This window comes from Pan troglodytes, chromosome 4, assembly GCF_028858775.2.
Source record: "Pan troglodytes isolate AG18354 chromosome 4, NHGRI_mPanTro3-v2.0_pri, whole genome shotgun sequence".
NCBI lineage: Eukaryota > Metazoa > Chordata > Mammalia > Primates > Hominidae > Pan > Pan troglodytes.
In genome coordinates this window covers 125,406,369-125,429,951 of record NC_072402.2, presented here as the reverse complement: position 1 = coordinate 125,429,951, position 23,583 = coordinate 125,406,369, and the positions used below count along the sequence as shown (strand labels likewise).

Here is a 23,583-nt window from a genome sequence, read left to right as displayed (position 1 = left end):
TTTGAAAAGATAGTTTAAAGGGAATTTCTCTTACTCTGAAGCACAGAAAGTAGAGAAACATCAATCAGGATATTGAGAAAGGCTGTAGGATGGAGGGATCTAAGAGGATCTTGTGGTGTTTTAGAAAAAGACATGAGTATAATTTATAGCAGGAAACTGAAGGCAAAATTTCCACTGTACTAAATGCAGCAAGGAACTTTATTCTAAAAACATGACCTTGGAAAGGACTAAAGACTGGCTAAAGTACTGGGCTTGGTTCACCTGACCAGAGCAAGATGCCAGATGGGGAGGCCTCATGTCCTCAGAGTAGACCCCTCTCTGAAAATAATTCATTTATTTTTGTTAGAAACGGGAAGTACAAACAAAGCTTAGAGGGTTCCCCGTTTCCATCTCAAAACAAAACAAAACAAAAAAATCTCTTCTGGAGTAGGCCAGTTGGATCACGGATTGCATACACACATATAGTCATTTGGGCACTTTCTGGAGATCATGGCTTAACTCTACAACTTTTGGATTAATCAATAACTGAGACACCCATCTTACATAATTTTTCTTGGTCGACACACATCTCACAAATCATATCTTAGGTTTTATTCAATGTTTTTGGGCTTACAAAATTTATTGAAAATAACCATGTTTCAATATATTTTACATGTCAATTCTGAAAGTTGACATCTTGAAACAATAAGGTTTTTTTTAAAAAAATCATTTATGGTGAACAAGTGAAATTTCTCATTGTACCAAATTTATCAATATGTTCACATTATAAAAAGCTTCAGGCCGGGCGTGCTGGCTCACGCCTGTAATCCCAGCACTTTGGGAGGCTGAGGTGGGTGGATCATGAGGTCAGGAGATCGAGACCATCCTGGCTAACACGGTGAAACCTCGTCTCTACTAAAAATATAAAAAATTAGCCGGGCGTGGTGGCGGGCGCCTGTAGTCCCAGCTACTCCGGAGACTGAGGCAGGAGAATGGCGTGAACCCGGGAGGCGGAGCTTGCAGTGAGCCGAGATTGCGCCACTGCACTCCAGCCTGGGCGACAGAGCGAGACTCCGTCTCAAAAAAAAAACTTCAGTGTTTCAGTAAAACACTGTGCAATGAATCCAATAAAAAAGGAACTTGAATACATATTTTTTCTGCATACATAAACATCTGCTCTAACTTTTGCCTCCTAAAATTGTTTATTTTGCCTCAGCCTTAACCCTTAATAATAGCAAAAGAATTGCCTGTCTTGAAATGTTTATTAATTTAACAGCAGAGTCAAATTAGGCTCCTTCGCACCCAAGTTAAACTTGCTTTACGCAGTGTTTAAAATATTTTAAAAGGTCTTTTGGAGGGAGAAATGTTGATCTAGAACTTGGGATCTCTGGGGGAATAAAACACAGGGTTGTGATTCCGAGCTCAGGCTAAGAATGAGGTTGCACATTTTTCTGCATCAAAAGGCAGGTCTATTCTACAGTGTGACCTTGGGAAAGTCCAGGGATTTTCTCCCCCATCCTGGGATGCAGATATACTCCATAAAGGCCAGCTGCACTCATTATAAATATCTTGTAAGATAGGCAAAGTGCTGCCCTGTAACTCCTTTAGCCAGAAAGCCAGGAAAGAGAGGGCTTATGTGACCTTTTGAGAATAAGTTGTTCACTCCAAGAAGCCCAGAATAATTAAAACAGAGAGTTAGCACTTCTTACAGGGGGGGATCAATTTACTGTGAATAGCCCAAAGCTTTTTTTCACTTGTTATGGTATTCTTGCTCTGGACAAGGAAGGAGGCAGGAGAGCCAGGGAGGGGAAGTTGAACAAGGAGCAGTAATCTGAGAAGGGAAAACAAAAATAGAGTGGGAAATAAAGGGAGGAGTGAAAGAAGGGCAGGCTTTGGGAGGCCCCATGGCACTTGTGGGCAATGCCTGTGCTCAAAGGCCTCTTAGGGGGCAGGTGGCTATTACAGTGTGTTCCCATTATAGAAGTGGATCCTGGTGTTGCCCTGAGGAAGGGCACGGAAGCTGGAACTGACACACCACTCTTTAGGTCATTTTTTTCTTCGTGCATCTACGGTGACTCCCACCCTTGATTTTTCTGTTTAGGATCCTCTGAGGTCCAGCCTCTGCCTTTGTCCTTCCCATGTGAGCTCCAGCTGCCTCTCCAACTCTCTACTCCAGCCAGGCTGCACTCCTGCCTTCGGGTCCCACACTCATACCTCTGTTTCCTTATTCTGTGGTTTTCCCTCTTCCTTTCCTTTGCACATATCTAAACTACCTCCATCCTCTCAGGTCAAGATCTAATTTATTTCATAATAATAACTTACATTGCATTGAACTTTATGCCAAGCACTTAAACATGCACAATTATACCTGAGCCATTGTCTCCTGGACATTTCCTTAATTATTTTGGCTACATTCATCTTTCCTCATGTTTTATCTCTTGGAGCATTTGTTCACTAACCCAACTCTGCAGAATCAACCTGTAGGGATGAAAGGCTGTAATAATCTCCATTGTCAATAAACTACCCAGGAAAAATTGGAGTTAGGAGTTAGGGTGACCTAAGCTGGTAGAATTTTGACCAGTGCTGTTTATATTTTTCTATATTGTATAATAAATTTTTTGCCATGATGATGTACAACTTTTATAATGAAAATTAGCTATTGTGCCACTGCACTCCAGTGGGCGAAAGAGCAAGACCCCGTCTCTTAAAAAAATAAAAAAAATAGAAAGTAAAAAAATAATAAAAATTAGCACACATATTAACCTCCCCAGTTGATTCTGATGATGTGGGAACCATCAGGTCCATGTTAGTCATTTGGACAATGATTCAGTCATATGCCTTTTTAAATGTATTCTCCATCCAACAAGATAGAAAAGTATTCAACATTAAGAACTGGCCCTGTGTGTTTTCTGTCTTTCTAGTGCTAGCAATTCCAGGCTCAAAGCAGGAGCTCCATAAATACATGAGTGGGTTTGAATAGACTCTAACAAAAATACAAAAAATATTAATGAGGACACACATGACACAGTACATTTGAAAGAAAAAGAAAATCTTATAATTAATAGGTTAAAGAAGTGTGCTTTTTTTAATTAAAAAAGGTAATGACTAGCTGAGGAGAAAACTGGAAGACATAGATTATAAATACATCCTAACGGGGTTGGTTTAGGCTGAGTTATCTGCGGGGTTGGTTTAGATACAAGCTTTTCCTTCCAACAAAAGTTGGAATAAGAGGTATTCACATCTCCCTTTTTGGTAGTCTTAAAAACTATCGGTTTTATCTGTGCAGGGCAATTTATAGGAGCTCTTCTTGAAATGGGAGAGGGATGAATTAGATGAGCTTTCATGCTGTTAACTCTTTTCTCCTCTCTTGGAAAAATGTTAAGCCTCAGCACTCAATACCAGGTAGCACCCTCCGTGCATTAGTTCTGGTGAAATAAGAGAGGAAGCATTTCTGTTTCTTGAAAAGTTTTATTTGGTGACTATATACAATCATAAATACACATTCCTCTGAAGACTATAAAAGTCTTCTCCTCTAAACAATTAACTTTTCATTAAAAAAAAAACTTTAAGCTGCACTTGCAACCTATTTTTTAAATCATTTGTGTAAAGTGTAAATTCAAGTAATGTATAGCTACCTCTACACATGTTGTTAATATGAATACATATAATGTAGTTGGCTTGGTAAATAGTTTTTAAAACTTTGTAGCCTTTGAATTAAGTTTTACTTGAAAAACAAAACGCTATTCTCACTCACATTTACCAAGGACAGAATCATCTCTTTTAAGCTTTCCCATTACTTGCCAATGCTCCCTGCTTTAGGAGAAAACAAGAAACTACTTTGGGTCCATTCAGCACAATCTTCCTCATTCTGCTCAGGACCCAGATAGGTGCCCATGAAATAAAACAAATATAGACATAATTAGAGCAAGGAAATCTCTTCCTGGCCTTGTCACCAGATTCAAATGAGATCCTTTCTAGTCTTTTATTCTTTAGTCAGATCAGGTGGTGTTTTGTTTGATGGCAAATCTATGTCAGTATTAACGCTCTTGGTTTCACAATCACACAATTTTAAGAGTACTCATTCATTGAGCAAACATAAAAATTTAAACCTTCTTATGTTGGATTAGTTATATAAGTGTCCATTTCCAACATCCTCAAATGTCTTTAACCCAACTGCATATTTATGGAATAATGGATTATGGTCCTGGGACCAAATATTGTTTAAATTTGATTTGTTGAGAACACTAAATAAAGGGAATCCTCGCCAAGACACAAAGCACTTCATCTCCTCAGGAGGAGATCCCACACCATCCCTCCTAAGCAAGGGCATGGTCGAACTGCCCTTTCTCCAGGCCTTCAAGTCCATCAGCCCAGGTAGAGGTTGGCATGCTTCGATATGGATCCAAAAGAATCCGGAAGCATCGGACAATGAGAATGCCCAAGAAAATAAACAACAAAATCACAAAAACAAATGTCGTTTTCTGCTCCAGGGACATGCTAGAATCTGCTGATACGTTCCCAAGGGGCACTAGGGATGAAGGGATGGGCTGTCCTCCATCCATGGTCCAGGGAAGCCAGAGCACAGGATATCCTGGTTTTCTTTTCTTCCATCATCAATCTGCGGAGGTCATGGTGGCTGCACTCTGGAGAGGCTGAGTTATCTGCAGGGAAAAAGGAAGGGAAAGGAATACCTATAAAATAACAGCCTTATTTTTTTAGGTTCACAGTCATATTTTTCAGAGAGAAAAAGAAATCTGTAAACCAGCTTTCTTTTTCACCAGAGATGCTCAATTCTGTATAATTATCGGGAAAGATATTTTACTCTTGCATGAAATCACCAGATTGTTCTCAGAAGAGCCACCTGGGGCCAGGAGGGATGGGCAGGGAATACGACTATAATATAGAAGATGAGAAATGTGCACAGTAATATTGACCTCAGGGTGTACTGTCAACTTGACATCTGAACCCAGCCTCCCCTGCCAAGTCTCCTCCAGCTCTGCTCCACTAATATTACTCTCACATTGTTCTTACGATAGCGCCATTGAGGGAGCCTCAGCTATGTGTCAGCACAGTGGCTAAACTTGAAACACGTTAGCCACTTTACTGCAAGCTTCACGAAAGCAGGGATCTCTTTAGCCCCAGTGCAAGGAAACTGAGGCTAGAAAAGGTGCTTAAAATAGAAACCTTCTCCAGGAGCATTGGGTTCTGGGCTCCGGGCTCCACTCTACTGCAAAATGGGTGTGGGACCTTGGAGAGGTCACTAAGCTGTAAAAATGCAAGTAGCAATGCCTGCATCTTTCAGGTGCTGTAATAAGGATGAAGAGCTGTGAAAACCCTTTGAAAAGTATACAAAAAAGAAAAACAAACAAAGCCAAGTGTTGCTTCACCTGAGACACAACTAAGGGAGCTATGCTGCTTCTCCTTTCCTTTCCACTGCCTGAGCCAAGGGAGAAAGGAGGTATTTCAGTCTCCCAAACTATCAAGTTACTGCTGCTTTTTCTTTTTTCCTCAGAAAACAAAGACCAGGTTCAATACTTGACCCTGGGAAGCACCTAGAGAATTAAGCCAAGAGAAAGGAATTGATCGATGCATATTTTCAAAAGGACAGTTTTCCTTAGAGGGGCTTCCTACCATTTAAGACTATTCAGTAGAGAGGAAGAGAAGGAAAACGACAAGCTAACACTATTTTAATTTTACTGGTGGAAAAACTTAGATATGTAGATATTACTGTATAAATATACAAGTGTATATTACCGTATAAATGTACAAGTATATACATGACAAGTATACACAGAGGTCATTAAAAGCTTCAGATACTGAATGAAATCTACTTAAATCACATCGTAAATAAAAGTATATACCTTAGACACTACTATATAGAAAATTAAATGATATTTATTATGAATTTATAATAAAAATTACATAGCACAGTAATTAGCTGTGGAAATTAACACGGACACAAAATAAATTTTGCTCAATGAAAATAACCAAATAAAAATAGAATATGTGACCTAAAGCATCAATACAATGTTCCTTCAGTTAACTTATAATCATTGCCTTCAAGTACAGCATTAGTAATCATAGCATAACAGTTTGCATTATATTGACACTTCAAAGTTTGTAAAATTACAGTTTAAAAAACAATTTATAAGGGGGATCCCAGCCAGGATCTGGGAGGAAGGAGTTACCAGTTGGGTAATGCATCATTTTTGCAGCTCTATCACTTTGAATTTTTTTAAAGGCTATAACAGTTGCAAAACTCATTTATAATTCATGTTTGTTTGGAAGTAAGATTGGGATAAAAATTTGACTGCATTTTAAAAAAATAAACTCTTTAGGAATTTAGAGGATATTAATGCACTGGGTTTTCTTTTGGTTTGCTTGTTTCTAAGCACCCTCCTAGCCTTGGGTATTAATTCCTTGTGGGCCAGGAAGGGAGGGGCAGGAAGGGAGGCCAGAGCCTCCAATGCAGGTCTCCTCAGCACATCAGACCAGGGCCACCTGTGTCCACCAAAAATATTCAAACTATACTTAATCATACGAAATATAAAATCCTCCAAGGGCTGGGCCAAAGGAAAGCCCGCTGATGACAGAGGAGCAGATGCTGAGGCCATCCCTGACATACTCCTTGCTTTGTCATATCCTACTGAGGATCCTCTCACTTTGATTCCTACTCTCCTTGCGGGATGATCAGAATCTCATTCTATGCCCTTTTTCCATCCAGCCCAAATGAGGCCAGAGTCCTGTTCTTTGTCCATTCTCAACAAAGCTGAGACAGGTATGCATTTTCAGAAAGTTCTCTTTTTTGTTTTGAGACAGAGTTTCGCTCTTGTTGCCCAAGGTGGAGTGCAATGGCGCGATCTCAGCTCACCGCAACCTCCGCCTCCCAGGTTCAAGTGATTCTCCTGCCTCAGCCTCCCTAGTAGCTGGGATTACAGGCACGCACCACCACGCCCAGCTAATTTTGTATTTTTAGTAGAGATGGGGTTTCTCCATGTTGGTCAGGCTGGTCTTGAACTCCTGACCTCAGGTGATCCACCCACCTCAGCCTCCCAAAGTTCTGGGATTACAGGCATGAGCCACCACGCCTAGCCATTTTCAGAAAGTTCTTTAGGAAAACACCACATAATCCAAAAAGGAAATATAAGAAGAGAAAAGACCATTAACTGTATAACTGACGTAAGGATTTCTGGATCTGTGAAATTCAAAAATTCAGGTAAGAACTAGATAGAGAACCTTTTGAGTCCTTGAGAATGACCTCCTCAGCACAAGCAGGCTGACTAGGACGGTGATACCTTGCTTAGTCCCTCCCTTCCCACCGGGGATCTCCACTTGATGAGCAACATTGTGATCCCAGGAGTAGTCTTCCCCAGCCTTCTCTTCCATACAGGGCAAATGCCAAATCCTTCTCTCCTGGATCAACTCTCATACTTTCTAGGCTTCACCCACAACTCAGGATTTACAGCGAGCAAACCATTCATTTGGGGGCTGCAGTGGTAGGCAACCATTCCAGAAACTCCAGCAAATAACTTATTCATCCTGATTCAGATTATCTGCCATATCTGCCTCTTCAGTCACCCTAGGAATGACTCTGGGACTCAGATTCTGCATGAGGATGCCAAGTATTAGAATGATTTTTAAAATCAGTTTTAATTTGAAGTTTTACCATCCTCTACTGATTAGAAGGCAAGGTACAAAGGAAAGGTTAACCCTCTTTGCATTGAGAAGCCTCCTAAAATATAAATATGTGTATTCTCCAATGTCTTCATCACCAAACCTTTCCTGATATACCAAATTATGAGCAAATAGAGGTGAAAGAATTTTTAAAACTCTGTAGCACATTGGGAGTTGTAAGCCTCTCCTCCCCCAGCACACTGTGGTGCCCAAGTTCCTATAAAAATAACTGCTTTTGGTCAAAGTATCAATGTCTCCTACTAAATTGCAATATTTTACCTAGGAAAGTGGCACATTAATGTGCTAGCAGGAATTTGTGAGGACCGTTCCCGCCTGAAGGAGGGGAAAGTGTGGTAAGTAGAAAGGCGATTGAAGGAAGACCTTGCTGGGAATGAGGGACTCCTGGGCAAGACAGGAAGACAGGCATGGTGGTGTGAACAGGGGGCCCACTGGAGAGCCCTAGGGGAGGGATGCAGGATGGTGGGTAGAGACAATCAGGAGGTGGTTGCTAAAGGGATAAAGAGATCCAGAAACCAATGCTGACTAATTCACAATTTTGCCCAGGTCTGATTGAAATCCCTGGAAGAGTCTGCTTGATTTTAAACCTGCAATCAGCTAATCAATAATTTACTGATTTAGAAAGCTCCAACGGCATGTATAAGTTGAAGGAAGCATCAGCTATTATAAGGTGGAGAAAAAGAAATAAATGTAATCATTTTGCTACCACAATACAAAAATATCTCAAGACATGTAAATTTTTAAATGTCTGTCTCGCAGTAAAATGTCCCTTTTTGGTAAAAATGATTCTTAGAAAATGTGCAAGTTTGCTTTTAACTGAATAATGACATCTTTCTTTTAGATGACCAGGGAAATCTGTGCAAGTCTATTATTTCAAAGGATTTTGATACCACCATCAGAAGCCTTCATAATAACACATGGCAGCTATTTTAAGTATAAAGAAGGACCACAGTTACTCACAGCCATATTTTAATCCTGATAGGCTTTCCTCATCACGCAGTACATCTGTGTCTTCCCTTTGTCAGGTCCATTTGTGGGTGCTCAGGAAATAGAGTCTAATTTTAATACTGAAAAATTAAAGAAAACCTTAATTAAAAGATATCCTTTTCAAAAGTCATATAATACATTCCCTTGCTCGAGTCAAGCTCCCTTGTGATACTGACAAAAACAGAAGACACCCATAATTACTTATGAAGCCCAGCAGGCGTAGTCATTGCAGCCAGGGTCATTCACACTCTTAACCACTTGCTTTAGTTTTAGTAATTTTCAAAGTGGCGTTCCTCATCCCTTGCCCATACTTCCTACACACTGCATCTCGATTCATCTTTTAAAGCCCAGATCTCACCACTCTTCCCCTCAGAAAACCTTTGCACCCCAGTGTCCACAGCCCATTAACCCCCTTGTGGGCCTGATGCCCAGATGTTTTCTGGACCACAGATTAGGACCTATGCTGACAATGGAATTTTTAAGATCTGAGTTTTATTTTTATAAGTTTAGAAAGGAGTCAACACCAAATCACATTTAGTTCTCAGTAAAATGGCCAATGTGTTGATCAGAATAAACTTCCATGTAACTGAGTCTGTGGACACCTGTGGAGAATGTCCTCATTTTGTCTGTTTTTCAGCTTGATCCAATACCTGCTGTGCTCTAACACCTCCAGGTTTCCTACCTCATAATACTTGCCTCCTCTCCTTCTTTCCATCTGTGGAGAGGAGAGGAGGCAAGCACTATGAGGCAAGCATCTTTCCTCTCCTTCTTTCCATCTCTCCCTCCCTTAGGGTTCACACCAAATACCCACTTCTCGGTGGCGCCTTCTTTGTCTCCCTTCACCAAGGATGGGGTGTTTTTTACTCCATCTCCAGAGACATCACCTGTACTCGGTGGCAGCACTGATTACAGTGCAAGTCTTGAGAGTGTTTATCTCCTCCTTATTATACAATAAGCTCCTTGAGGAATTATTTGCTGTTCTGGGATCATTTCCTTTTTAAATATAGGTTAAATCAAATCTTCAACCCCTTACAGTCCAGGGAACTGAATTCAAAATCCGAGGTGCCAGCTAACTGATGCAGAGAGGAAAAACAAAAGCACAAGTCATCAAGTCGGACTGAGGTGCTGGACCATCACATTTGAAGTAAGTCTTGTTTGAAAGAATCACAGCTAGTTCAAGTCACAATGACACCTTAAAACCCACAGATCTTGTAATTTGAAGAGCCATAAGTTATTTGGCTCATTAAATTTTCCTTGGCCTCCGTGTTGATGGGTGGAATCTGAAATATAAAAATCAGCCAGAGATGGAAAGTTACCCTTTTATTTAAGAGGTCAATTCTTTCTTACCTAATCTACTTTTTGGTGGGGAAGGGCAGCCATTTAAAATATCCTGAATCCAAATGTCTTACACAAAAACTATTAATGTCAGCATGTACCCTTCTCAGGCTTGGATCCCTTGGACATTTTATTTCATTAGCATCTCATTATACAATTTCACAGTAAGGAAAAAATACTTTCTCTGAAGAAAATGTATCTTAAAGCAATGACATGTTTCTTTTCTTTTTTTTTTTTTAAGTGACAGCGACAGAATTACTTAAGTGCATTGGACACCTTGTTCTGTGGAGCCACACACAGCGACTTGATTCTACAGGTCGTCAACTCAAGAGCCCACCCTTTTGTAATAGGGTGCAATGATCTTATTAATAGTTGCAGTGCCTGTGTAGTCCTGCCTGGCACATAGTGGGGGTTTGATAAGTAGGTGGGGATGAATGAGTGTTTTCTTTTTACACCATTTTTGTGCAAAATGATATTTATTTTTAATTTCTATTATGTGATCAAGCACACTAAGGTATAAAAATTATAAATAAACTGCCCAGAATTATAAAAATCAGTTACCAAAAAGGTAGCACCACCCCCTACCACCCCACCGCCAAATGATGGTAGATCCCAAGTTTTTCACTGGCGTATTGGAATGAATTGAAGGTGTCATCCCTCAGGTGTTAATGGCCTGTAGGGTGCAGTGAAGCAATGCTGTCTGTATTTTAAATATTCCTAAACCACATAATTGCAGTACCTAATTTTTAAAACTTCTGGATCAGAAACCTAGTTACGTGACTTGACGTGGTTTCAAAAGTACGTCAAGTACTTTTGGGCTTGTCCAGTTTCCATTCACATGTGATAGGCAGGACACTTTATCCTGCAAAGATATACTATGAACCTTATTTATATTTATCTGGCAGACTAGCGAGACCAATCTTTAGACTTTAACAGGAACGGAATTGTCTAGCTAGGCAGGACTGAATTTGCGGTGACCAACAGAGACAAACTTACTCAAAATGCTGCATTATTCTGCAACAGTTCTGAAGTTAACTGTGGAAATGTTAACATGGCTTTGAATGATTCAAGTAATACACATCCTGATACTGAGCCTAAATAGAATCCCTCTCTACTTTTAGCACTAAAGGAAGCCTGGGCTGCATTCCTGTTTGTATAACTGTAGTCTCTCAAAGTACATTTCATTCTCCAACCCACTCACCCACCCTAGATGTGTAAATCTCCCAAATGATCCTATTATCCATCCCCACCACAATTGTGAGTCATCTGTATAAGCCACCTCGTTATCTAAGCAACAGAATCACCACATAAGCAAATATTATTCCCCTACAAATCTTTTAGAAATTCTGTGTATTATTCTAGTGAACAGTAACTTGCATTCAGGATATACACACAAAGATACAAAATATTTCATATAAATTCAAAGAATTTGTGGCCCTCTTGCTTACCAGCAAAGAACTTCAGGTAAAGATTTCCTGGCTCTTTCTAGGTGTTTCATAGATTTTAAATCCTCCTACTCCCCTTGTTTTTGGCTCATATACACGGCAACGTCTATATATTTTTTTCCAAGTACAGACCTCCTGTTCCAATACAATAGCCCTGATGCTTCAAAATTCAAAGGGGGGCTAAGGGTAAATATTATTTTATACTCTCAAAACATAGACTCAAGTCTACTAGAAAGCCTACGAACAATGATTTAATAAACATGAGGATGTCTTCAGCTACAGATGTCAACAGGCAGTTTCAGAACTGTTGCCATCCCCCACTGCTGCACTGGGAAGTCTGTTCTCTGCTTGTTCCTGCAAAGTCAGCCTGCAGACACGTCTGCTTGGGCTGGGAGTGGACCCTGTTATTCTCAACTCACTGCTGCTTTTAAGCTCTGGGTCAGCAGGAGACCTTTGTCTTCAGCCTCAGCCCCAATCTCAGCTTTACTTCTTCCCCATCTTCATCTTCCTCCTGATATCTGTTTGAGGAATTTTTAAGGGACTGCAGGGCAAGGCTACTGCCTAGCTGAGAACATCAGAAAACACCATGAGGGTGCCTAGTCAGGAATTGGTGGTATCAGAAGGCACCCTTAACGAACTGGAACTTTTAACTTCAAATAATAAGCCCTACTGTTCCACCTGGTTTTCTTTGTCTTTCTTTGTGTGTTTCATAGTGAAAACGGCTACTTGCTGATATCTCAAAAGGATAGTGCTGCACACAGCTTATCAGCCAGGGACAGTCAACGCTGTCAATATGAGTGGTTGAGTTGTGATCCTTTGTAAACAAATCAGAACGTCCTTGTTACATTTTGGAAGGTTGGACGTTTTAGGTGACTGAAAAAAAAATACGATAATGGGCAAACAGCTTTCAGAAATAAATTACTGCAGCTTAGGAAAGAAAAAAAAGCCTGTTTTACTACTTCTTCATCCAGTATCAGTAACATTATAAACTTAACCATGCTTTAAAAATAAAGGCATCATTACATTTTACCCCCTCGCTTCTTAACTTTATCTAGCAATTGTTTAATTAGACTTATCTAACAGCTAGATCTAAATTCAGAACTATGATCCGAAAGGCATGTATGCGATGATTGCTCATGCATCAATTGTAAAGTTAGAGAAAAGCATTTAATTAGCCCGTCAAAGATACAGGTTGGGTCAAGTACCTGGCTCTGGCTGAACAAACACTTGATCCATTTCCTGGTGGAACAGTTACAGGTAGTTACAAGCCTCTTTAGTCTCCATTCTTCCCGACCACGCTGTGTGAAAGCAGTAGACAGTGGTAGCTGCAAGGCAGCTGATGGCACACCCCAGGTCTAAAGCTGTTGTTTCAGGCTTAGAAACTTCCCATTAAAACCCCGAGTTAAAGGAGCACCGTCTTTCTGTGTGAGGCATCATTAACGGCCAATACTGCTGCTTCTTTGAGGTGAGCCATGATTTCAGTTCTGCCTCAGCAACTCTTCAGAGGATTCTGCTTCAGCGAGTAGAGGCAGTATCCCAGCAGTGTGTCTGAAATCATCTTCAAGAAAGCATTAACATTCAAAAGGAGTACGGGGTTGGGGGGTGGGGAAACATCACAGGGCATTCCTATACCTTTTCAAAATCAAAGCCATAAATCTACCAGCGCTCTGTCCTCTTTATTGATTATTGACACTATTCCTCTTTGGGAGTGTCAATTAGCACCTCACAGCAACTCTTCATATTGATTATTGTTGATGACCTTCAGGCCAACTCAATTAACAGGAAGACTTCTGGGGAAGGGCATCAACTTAGCATTTGGGAGAGGAAGAAAAGGCTCATTTTCCTAAAGAAAACTAAAGTGACCTTTCCAAAAAGCAGCATTTATGGGAAGGAAAGAACCATTTAAAAATATCAAAATCATAGTTTCACCACCTGTCACCTGCTTGTAAATTAGCTGGGCAGTTGGTTGCCAGGTCCAGTGTCTCTCTGAGCAGCCTGCATAATTGTGGCATTGGGAAAGCCCCCACCCCACACAGGGCACCTGAGACCACTCGATGAATAAAGAAGATTGATTTTTGTGAGAGAAAGTTGTTCTCATTCTGCAGATTCTAGTTACTTGCTACAATGCTTAAATTACTTTCGTTGGATAAGTAAATTTGGAAAATATTTTAGGATAAAATTCTTCATTAAAAAAACACTTCTCTAAAAAGAATTCAGCCTAATGCTTAAGATGGAGCATCCTTGTTTTTTGGCAACTCACCACTTTCTTTGTTGAAGTGGCGGCACAGTTAGCGACAACACACCCACCCACCAAATGATGGGGTGCGTTATATTTAAAGCTGCCTCTGACTGTGCCTGTCAGCTATGCTGTCTCCTCAGCTCTGGTGAGCAACCGGCCATTACCCAAAGGCTCTAGGAAACTGGAACCAAGCTCATCTTCTAAGAGGGAAACCCCATCTGCTCACAACAGACCACAATCCTGGATAGGATAGGCCTCGGACCCCAGAGGAACCTTTCAAATCAAATGCTAAATGTTAGGATCGAATGCTTGATGTTAGAGTCTAACCTCAAGACAATATGCAGGTTCTTTCTCCATTTGTTTTCCTAATTTTTAACTGAATTTTCTTTCCAATTCATTTGACTTACCCTATTTTCAGACACACACATACCACACACCGTAAGACAATGGGACACATGAAACCCAACTGAGCACGATCATCCCGTACTAACTGGCATCCCTCTTACATTTAGTCAATTCTGGCAGAGGGAGTGCCTGTTTTGGCAATGCCAACAGAGTGTGGTTGAGGAATCTTTCCGACCTCACCCTCCTTCCTATAATTATCATTCCATGCGGTGAGAAAATATCATAGTTAGACATGAGCCTGGGTGACTGTAGCTTACCCTGCCAAAGAGGCCTTCTCGGATATGGTTTAGCCTACAGACTCGTAGAGGGAGAAGGGAACCTGAAAAGGCCTGGGGCTGTCCTCTAGCTACTTTGCAGGCTGAAACCATCCCAGAGAGATGAGTGCCTGGCCTATTTTAAAAACTCTCCAGAGAAGTAGATTCCATAACTTCCTCTGACAACCTCTGTTTAAACAAACTCCTCTGCTGCTTACTTAGTCTAAATGTGTTGGCGCATTTCTTTTCATTCTGTCCTTGCTGCAAGAAGTCAGGCACTAACCACTCCAAAATTTTGTTAGAATGCCCTTTCCTTTCAGGGAAGCCGAACTAGATAAACCAGAGTATTTGATGAAGATCTGGTGTTATGCTTGGAGCTAAATTTAAACCTTTCTTCTTAAAGATAATTATAATTGAAATTATTAAAATCAGCCCTTCCCCTTATGCAGCTATATTATGTGAATCATCATGAATTCTAAAACAATGAATAAGGGTTTACCAAAGTTCCATTTGAACATTTTATATTAGATCCTATTTCTTTCGTCTTTAATAATCTTTATATCTCTTCTCTGAATTCTTAAAATTTCTGCTCTCTGGTGCAACTTTAAATAGGAAACCTAGAATCCTATACCGAGCTGTACACAGCCCAGATACACACGGAATTGTGATGAAACAGGATGATTTTATGATGTATAAATGGCTATATATGCTGTGCTTCTACTTACCCATTCTGATCCAGGGCCACTCCTGGGTGTAACTTAGTCTTTCTCTTTAGTTACACAACATCATGAGTTAATATTAGTTAGAAATCTACTTTAAAAACTTCTACATTTTTATTTCAAGCCTCACCTTTAATGTTCTTTAATTTGCAATTCTTTCCTAAATGTCTTATGATGCACTTTTCCATGAAGAAATAGATAATGAATCTGAAAAAAAGACTCTATAAGCCATCAGTCTTCATGCCAGTACAAGGCTGTATTATTATTACTGTGTTTCTGTCTAACTCTGCCTAATTCTCAAAATAAAATTGAACAAAAACTCTATATAACTTTCAAAATATAAACATGGTTCTTATCAATAGACTCTTTGTAAAAATCTTTTCTTCTCTCCTTTGTGTATGTTCTTTCTTTCACTTATCCAGGGATCATTCATTAGCTCTCAATGTCAGATATGTTCTGTGTTAGGTGTTGCAAAGAATAAATAACACGAATACTGGGTCCTGGCTTCTGTTTCTTCAGGTTGTGCACTGAACAACTCTAGGAGATTCCTTGGTAAACAGGGCCCTGAGGAGCTCCACTTCTAGCGATGGTTGCTGAGCTTCTTGACAGACTGGCCCACTTCCACTAAATTCCAATTCCTAACCTTCCCAACCTCCCCCTTCATGGCTCACCCAGCAGACATCTGAACTGTGTCCTCACCTTTCTACAGGACCTGATTTCACAAGGTCACTAGTGGCTTCTGGTTGCCTCAAGCCAAAGAGTCCTTTTAGTGTTCATCTTCCTTGCTTTTTGGCAACATTGAACACAGCTGAACACTCACTGAAAGGAAGGTTCAGAAAAAGAACACATGGATTAAAATGAGTGGCGGGAACATATATCTCAGCCCTTAGGCCCCTCTCCCTTAGTGCCTTCTCTCTTCATCGCCTCTCTATTGCACTCTGGGGTTCAGGCCAAATAAAATTCATGCAACTACCAGCAAATGGGAAATGAAGGTGGAAAGACAAGCAGGCTAGAATACATGTTAATAACCCCGCCACTTTTTAATTCATTTTTTAAAAAGTGCTAGTCAGTTTATGTGTGTTATTTTTATTTCTGTCTTCTTGTTTTAAAAAAATAAATATATCAGGCAACATAAAGCTTTGCTTTAAAAAAAAAAGTCAAGATTAGCTCTATTTCTAAAATCTCTCTGATTTGCCAGGTCTAAGTTTATTTATCCATTCAGCTATCTTCACAGATCAGTGAACATTCAAAGCTTAAGGGAACAGTGGGAAAGGTTTAATGATATTCACACCAAGCCTATACATTGGGATCTATATTTAAGAGCTATTAAAAGCAAGCAGGTTAAAGTCCAACTGCAGATTGGCAGCCTCCTGGTTTGATCTTTTCTTGAATGCATTTCTGTATGTATCACATCTGTTTTAATGCTAAATGCTCAATTAGTAGCTGATACATCTAGAATAGAGAAGCACTCAAAATGAAGACGAGAATGCTGCAACGAAGTGGAAATATATGTGCAAGAAAAAAAACACTGACAGAATTTAATACTTGTGAGGATTATAGATTGCTCTATAAAATGTTGTTCATCCTTTCCTGTATAAGTAAGAACAATAAAGCATATAGCCAGGAGATGAATCATGCTGCCAAAAAGCTGATCTCCAACCCTAAGAAGGAGCAGCTTCACAAAATACACAGCAGTAGTTCTATTTAGAAGCAATATTTGCAACATTTAAGTTATTAATTCTAATTACAGTATAAAAGTATAAGGACATCACTATGGATTATTCACTGTTCAAAGGAAATATTTTGGCTCTAACAGACTGGTGGGTAAATTTATTCTTTTAAAGTGACTTGTACAGTAATAACAATTTTCTTAATGGGTTTGAAATACTTAATGCCTTTAAAATATCATACAAAGTGCCAATTAGAGTTTTATACAAATCATTCCTCTATATTTTTATGCTGTCATTTTGGAACTGTTCTTTCTCTGTTCAACAGCTACGTTTTAGAAAGGAAACTACTGCATGGACAGTTTGAGGATTGAGCAGCTTAGAACATTAGGATAATTGAGAAAATGAAATAGAAGGTACCTGGGAATAACTGACCTGTTAGCCCGACTTTAATATCTAACACAATTCTGGAACTGAAAATCTTTCCACCGACAAATCAATTTTGAAAACACCCAGAGGAGAAAAATATCATATGAAGCAGTTAAAAAATTCTTGTTTAAAAAAAATCATGGAAACCTGATTTCCATTTCTGATATTTATACTTGTAGAATGGTGGAAAGGAGTTTGAGGAAGTGGTAATAAACAGAAGTTGTGATATATGGGCATTGAATGCAAATTTCAGCCCCCTCTATGCTACATCTTATAGATGATGCACTTAAATGCTGCTTGCAAAAATATTTAACTTTACAGATATTTCAAAATTTCAGTGGGAACAATCAAGAGTTTCAGTTATGTAATATATTATTAAAATAGGCAGATGTTAAGGTTATATCTATCTCTTCCAAACTTTGATAGGAGGCCTATCATCTATAATTTTGCCTGTAAATAGTATATATTACATATTTATGTATAGTAAGTATGTAAATATTATAAATCACCTGTATTTCTGTTATCTATAATATTTAATTACCTTATGAGCTTGTTAAGCATGCATATTTAGCCTGGAGGCAGTGAGGAGGGCAGTTAGGCCCGGGTAATTTAATTCAGTAAGGCCAAGAAACTGTATTTGGAATAAGAAACCTATGTGATTGATGATGTAGGGCATATGAAGTCCACACTTTGAAAAATTATAAAGTTAAATGATTTTTTCCCCTTTTTGATTATTTGGCCACAATAAGCAGTTTAACTGTGTGGGGAAAGAGCCTTTTGAATATCACAGACTTCCGTGAAAAACTGATTACATCCATGGACCCACCATTAGAAAAATGTACATGCCCTGCATTAAGAACCTCTGCCTGGAATTCCCATTCAAAATGCATATATCTTCTCTTCTTCCCTTCCTTTCTCCCTCTCCTTGTTTCCTTCCACTAAAGTGGTAGTAAAGAATGACTGGCATAAAGCCCATAGGAGGAAGACAACAGAATAGAACAAGAGGCAGAGACAAGCTTGGTCTATTTCTGGGAGAGGGAAAGCGAATGGAGGAATGCTGAATGGAGACAGAGCTTAGAAAACATGCCAAGGCAGCTCCAGCTGAAGAGAGTAACTGCCCAGCTGGAAAGACTATGGTCAGGAAGGAGACATGAGGCTAAATTAGGGAGAAGTGGAAGCTCCATGGACAAATGAATGACCCATCACATTCCAAGGCTGTGGAGGCAGCCAGTGGATCAGGAGTCCTGATATAGCTGCTGGGACAGGTGGTGGCAAGATTGAGCTAAATTACCAGTTATTATTGTAAGAACATCATAGAAAATGTCAGCATTGATAAAATAAGCAGGAATGATGTCAATATCTATTATTAAGAAAACAAGAAGAGAATTAAAAAGAACAACTGTTAAAATTCCTTTTCCCTGTGTTTAGACCTTCAAGATGAGGACAGTGCACAGGTTTGCTGCTTTTCATTATAAACCCTTTTATGCAATTTGATTGTTTAACCATGCACATATTGGCTAACTATGTGTAATTTACTTTGCAAAAATTATCAATATAGTGTGGGCAAACCATTAAAAAATAAAACCTCGCCCTTATCCAAGGCAACAAATCTCATATAATAGCATCTTATGTGCCAACACCAAATGAGGATGATTCTTTGAGGACAGGGGCTTCTAGAACATTCAGAGTCTTCCCTCAATATGGTCTGCTTTGCATATAAGTAAAGCTAATCTTTCTTGGTTCTCCTTAAGCATATTATGTACACTTAAGATGTAATTTATTGTAATCACATGCAGTGTAATAAAATCTAAACTACTGCCCTGGTTTTTCCATAGCAGGCAGGCATGATCTGTTTTTATATGTGTTAGTTATTTATTCACTTATATAGCTAACTTCTATTTAATTATTTATTTTTTCATTTATGTGTGTATACATTTATACCCCATTACATTTCCGAAATGTTTGAAGAAAGTTATGTAGTAGATTATATGTCATTAGTTGTAGCAGAATATCACGTTTATTATGTTTATTACGTGATATTCTGTAATTATGTATTTATGTAAAAATCATGTAATTTTTTCATTGATAATCTAATAAAAGGCTGGATGTACTTGTTTTCAAATTTTGAAGAATAAAATCCTTTTAGAATGATTGTTTGACTGAAACACTACACATATTTAATCTAAAAAAACTGTGTCCCTTATTAATTTATTTTTGCAGCAATTGTACATAGACAAATGCAATAGCATATACTTCAATATATTCAGTGTTTTTTACTAACACAGAGGTGAAAAAGCTGGCTGGTAAATTAATAGGAACTGGATACAATTCAGGAACAATTTTCAAAGAACTTGTGAAAAAGCAACTCTTCATTTGAAAGGCTCAAGAATAACACTTTTAAAATAACCTGAGATAGAGCAGATATTAGCCAAGTCTTGCTTCCATTTTTTTTTTTTCACCCTCATGAGAATGTCTTTCTGCACTGCTTTTAGGAAGGGTCCTTGCCTTTGTTTGCAACATTTTTCTTAATTCAAAAGTGGATGTTGGGTCAATTGAGAAAAATGAACATTAGGTATTGCCAATAGCCCTGAGATTCATGCTGCATATTATGAATATGGTTGGGGATTGGATCAAATGCCAATATGATATTCAGTGAACTATGAATTACTACTGTGTAATCCAAGAAAAGCTGTTTGCAAATGGGAAAAGGATGAAGAAGAATCTCTCCATGGTTGCCCACACATGCCCACTCTCCCAGGTCAAGTCAGGATGGCAGACTGGGCCATTCATCATTAAATGGTCACCTTTTCCCTGGCCCTGCCTTCAAGAATTGGCCTCTATGCCCTGAAATGAGCTCTCTCTCTGGCTTCTAGGGCTCTGTTTTGGTTTCCCTCCAGGGATGGAATCTACAACTTGTCTCTCTGTCTGGTATAGTTTCTTGCACCTCTTTTTCAACCTTCCTTATTCTGTAGTCCCATCACCCCCAAAACAATAAATTTCTCCAAGGTATTTCCCTTCAAGTATTGTCCATTCAAAGACTATGTGGCTCAGGAAAGTAAATACAACAAAGAGTAGAACATATTTTTGCAATTTCAGTCAACTCCTGTTTTTATGTCTTTCTGATATCTAACACTGCAAAAGCAACAGTAAAATAATATTAATGTTAATATTAATACCACAATCAAAATAAGAAAACTCATCAACCTTGTACCTTTGGTATTCTTGGAAACTGAACTCTTATAATGGCAAGAATTGGACCCTCTGATAAGTGATGCTGAGCATTTTTTCATATACCTATTAGCCATTTGTATATCTTCTTTTTTTTTATTTGCTTCTTTTTTTATTATACTTTAAGTTTTAGGGTACATGTGCACAATGTGCAGGTTAGTTACATACGTATACATGTGCCATGCTGGTGTGCTGCACCCATTAACTCGTCATTTAGCATTAGGTATATCTCCTAATGCTATCCCTCCCCCCTCCCCCCACCCCACAACAGGCCCCAGAGTGTAATCTTCTTTTAAGAAATATCTGTTTAAATTTTTGCCTATTTTTAAATCAGACTGTTTGGTTTTTTGCAACTGAGTCGCTTGAGCTTCTTACATATTCTGGTTATTAATCCCTTGTTTGATGGGTAGTTTGCAAATATTTTCTCTCTTTCTGTGGGTTGTCTCTTCATTTTGTTGATTGTATCCTTTGCCATGCAGAAGCTTTTCAGCTTGGTGTAATCCCAATTGTCTGTTTTTCCTTTGATTGCCTGTGCTTTTGGGGCCTTATGCAAAAAAAAACTCTTAAGAATTTCCTCAATTTTTTTTCATGTCTTTAATCCATTTCGATTTGATTTTTGTGTGTGGTGAGCGGTAGAGGTCAAGTTTCATTCTTATGCATATAATTATCCAGTTTTACCGGCACCATATATTAAAAAGACTATCCTTTCTCCATTGTATGTTCTTGGCACCTTTGTAGAAGATGAGTTGGTTGTAAATGTATGGATTTATATCTGGGTTCTCAATTCTGTTTCATTGGTCTATGAATCTCTTTTTATGCCAGTACCATGCTCTCTTAGTTACTATAGCTTTGTAGTAAATTTTTAAGTCAGGTAGTGTGATACCCTTGTTCTTTTTGTTCAGGATTATTTTGGTTCTTTGGGTCTTCTCTGGTTCCATATACGTTTTAGAATTATTTTTACTTTTTCTGTGAAGAATGTCATCGGTATTTTGATAGGGATGGAATTTAATCTATAAATTGCTTCAAGTAGTATTGCCATTTTGACAATATTAATTATTCCAATCCAGGAGAATGCAATATCTTTCCATTTTTTCAGTGTCCTCTCTTCTATTTCTTTCATCAGAGGTTTATAGTTTTCCCAATATATATCTTTTACTTCTTTGGTTACATTGATTCCTAGGTGTTTTATAATTTTTGTAGCTATTGTAAATGGGGTTGTTTTCTTGATTTCTTTTTCAAATGATTTGCTATTGGCATATATAAATGCTACTGAGTTTTGTGTGTTGATTTTGTATCCTGCAACTTTATTGGATTTGTTTATCAATTCTAACAGTTCTTCTGGTGGAGTCTTTAGGTTTTTCTAAGTATAAGATCATGTCTTCTGTAAACAACACTAATTTTACTTCTCCCTTTCCAATTTGGATGCCCTGTATTTCTCTCTTGCTTAGTTGTTCTGGCTAAGACTTTCATTATTATATTGAATAATAGCAGTGAAAGTGGGCATCCTTGTCTTGTTTGAGTCTGGCAATAACAGATGCTGGCTATGATGTGGAGAAAGGGGAACCCTCATACACTGTTCATGGGAATGTAAATTAGTACAGCCACATTGGAGAACTATATGGAGGTTCCTCAACAAACTAAAAATAGCACTACTGTGCAATCCAGCAATTCCACTGTTGGATATACATTTAAAAGAAAGGAAATCAATATATCAAAGAGATAATTGCATTTTGATGTTTATTGCAGTGCTATTCAAAATAGCCAAAATATGGAGTCAACCTAAGTGCCCATCAACAGATAAATGGATACAGAAAATACTGTATATATACACGATGGAGTATTATTGAACCATAAAAAAGATGGAAATCCTATCATTTGCAGCAACTTGAATGGAACTAGAAGCAATTATGCTAAGTGAAATAAACCAAGCACAAAAAGTCAAATATCTCATGTTGTCACTCATATGTGGGAGCTAAAAACATGTGTCTCATCAAGATAGAAAGTAGATTGGTGGTTACCAGAGGCCAAGAAAGAGAGAGGGGAGGGAAGAAGGAAGAAAAAAGTATAAATGAATTTTGACCACTGAACAATATACCTAAAGATAGTAAGAGTGATGTTTTATGTATTTTACCTCAATAAAAAACGAATTTAGAAAAGAATTTGACCTTTTACAGGTTTTTATCCAGTGAAATGTGTGTGTGTGTGCCTGTGTGTAATTCTTTTGACTTCCAGTTAGGCTGTAAGATATATGAGCATAAAGGAAGCTGAGTTTTCTATTAATTTATTTTTCACTTGAGTGATTATGATTTTAGGAGAGGTAACACATTTATCCACAGACTTCACTCTCTGTTACAAATCATTGTAAACAATCAAAGCAATTGGATTTTTTTCCAGTTGTTTTCTCTTGCAACATCGTTGCTATACTTTGCCTGTCATAGTAAAATAAGTGTAAACTGGCTTAACCACTAATTACTAGCTTCCAACTAGCAATCTTCATTTGTGTCAGACAAGATAGGCTAGATAATGCTATGATTTTAAAAAATATTTTTCAGTAGCAAAAAATAACAAAAGTTTATTTTTTGAGACAGAGTCTCGCTCTGTCACCCAGGCTGGAGTGCAGTGGCGCAATCTTGGCTCACTGCAACCTCCACCTCCAGGGTTCAAGCAATTCTCGTGCCTAAGCCTCCCTAGTAGCTGGGATTACAGGTGTGTGCTGCCACACTCAGCTAATTTTTATATTTTTGGTAGAGATGGGGTTTTACCATGTTGGCCAGGCTCATCTCGAACTCCCAACCTCAGGTGGTCTGCCCGCCGTGGCTTACCAAAGTGCTGGGATTACAGGTATGAGCAACCACACCTAGCCCCAAAAGTTTATTTGCTGCTACTTGTTCATGAAAGATCATTTAGGGACTCTGCTCCTATGTCACCATCATCTTTATTCCAAGACCCAGATAGAGAGGTTGGATTCTACCGGATAAGGAGGTAGAGAGAAAAGAGGGCATGGCAAAGCATGTGCTGGCTCTTAAGGACTCTACCAGCAGCTCAAATTGCATTGGACAAAGCAAATCTCATGACTACTTCTCGATTTAAAAGGCTAAGAAATATAATCTTTCCCTAGGAAGGAACGTGGAATACTGTCAAGCAATGACATAGTCTACAACAACATTTAACTAGAGTGTTACCCTTTACAGAATGACTCTTCGT

At 38.7% G+C, this 23,583-nt stretch overlaps 1 protein-coding gene across 4 annotated transcripts; it reads right to left on the bottom strand.

Moving 5' to 3' along the window:
• Nucleotides 1-3,417: 3,417 nt before the first annotated feature.
• CTXN3 (cortexin 3) lies at nucleotides 3,418-13,013 on the bottom strand. Of its 4 annotated transcripts, XM_016953724.4 has the most exons (4): nucleotides 12,644-13,013; nucleotides 9,470-9,938; nucleotides 8,632-8,738; nucleotides 3,418-4,640 (listed from the first exon to the last, which is right to left on the bottom strand). In XM_016953724.4, the coding sequence occupies exon 4, from the start codon at nucleotides 4,539-4,541 to the stop codon at nucleotides 4,296-4,298; it is 246 nt and encodes an 81-aa protein (XP_016809213.1). In that variant the 5' UTR covers nucleotides 4,542-4,640; nucleotides 8,632-8,738; nucleotides 9,470-9,938; nucleotides 12,644-13,013; the 3' UTR covers nucleotides 3,418-4,295. The 4 variants fall into 4 exon arrangements, with proteins under 4 accessions (XP_016809213.1, XP_001159340.1, XP_063667573.1 ...); XM_001159340.8 differs by lacking the exon at nucleotides 9,470-9,938 and having other exon boundaries at nucleotides 12,644-13,012; XM_063811503.1 differs by lacking the exons at nucleotides 9,470-9,938; nucleotides 12,644-13,013 and adding an exon at nucleotides 8,835-9,444.
• Between the last annotated feature and the right edge of the window lie 10,570 nt (nucleotides 13,014-23,583).

Coding starts and splice junctions, on each gene's coding strand:
- CTXN3 (XM_016953724.4), bottom strand. CDS start 4,541: ATGGATGGAGGACAGCCCATCCCTTCATCCCTAGTGCCCCTTGGGAAC.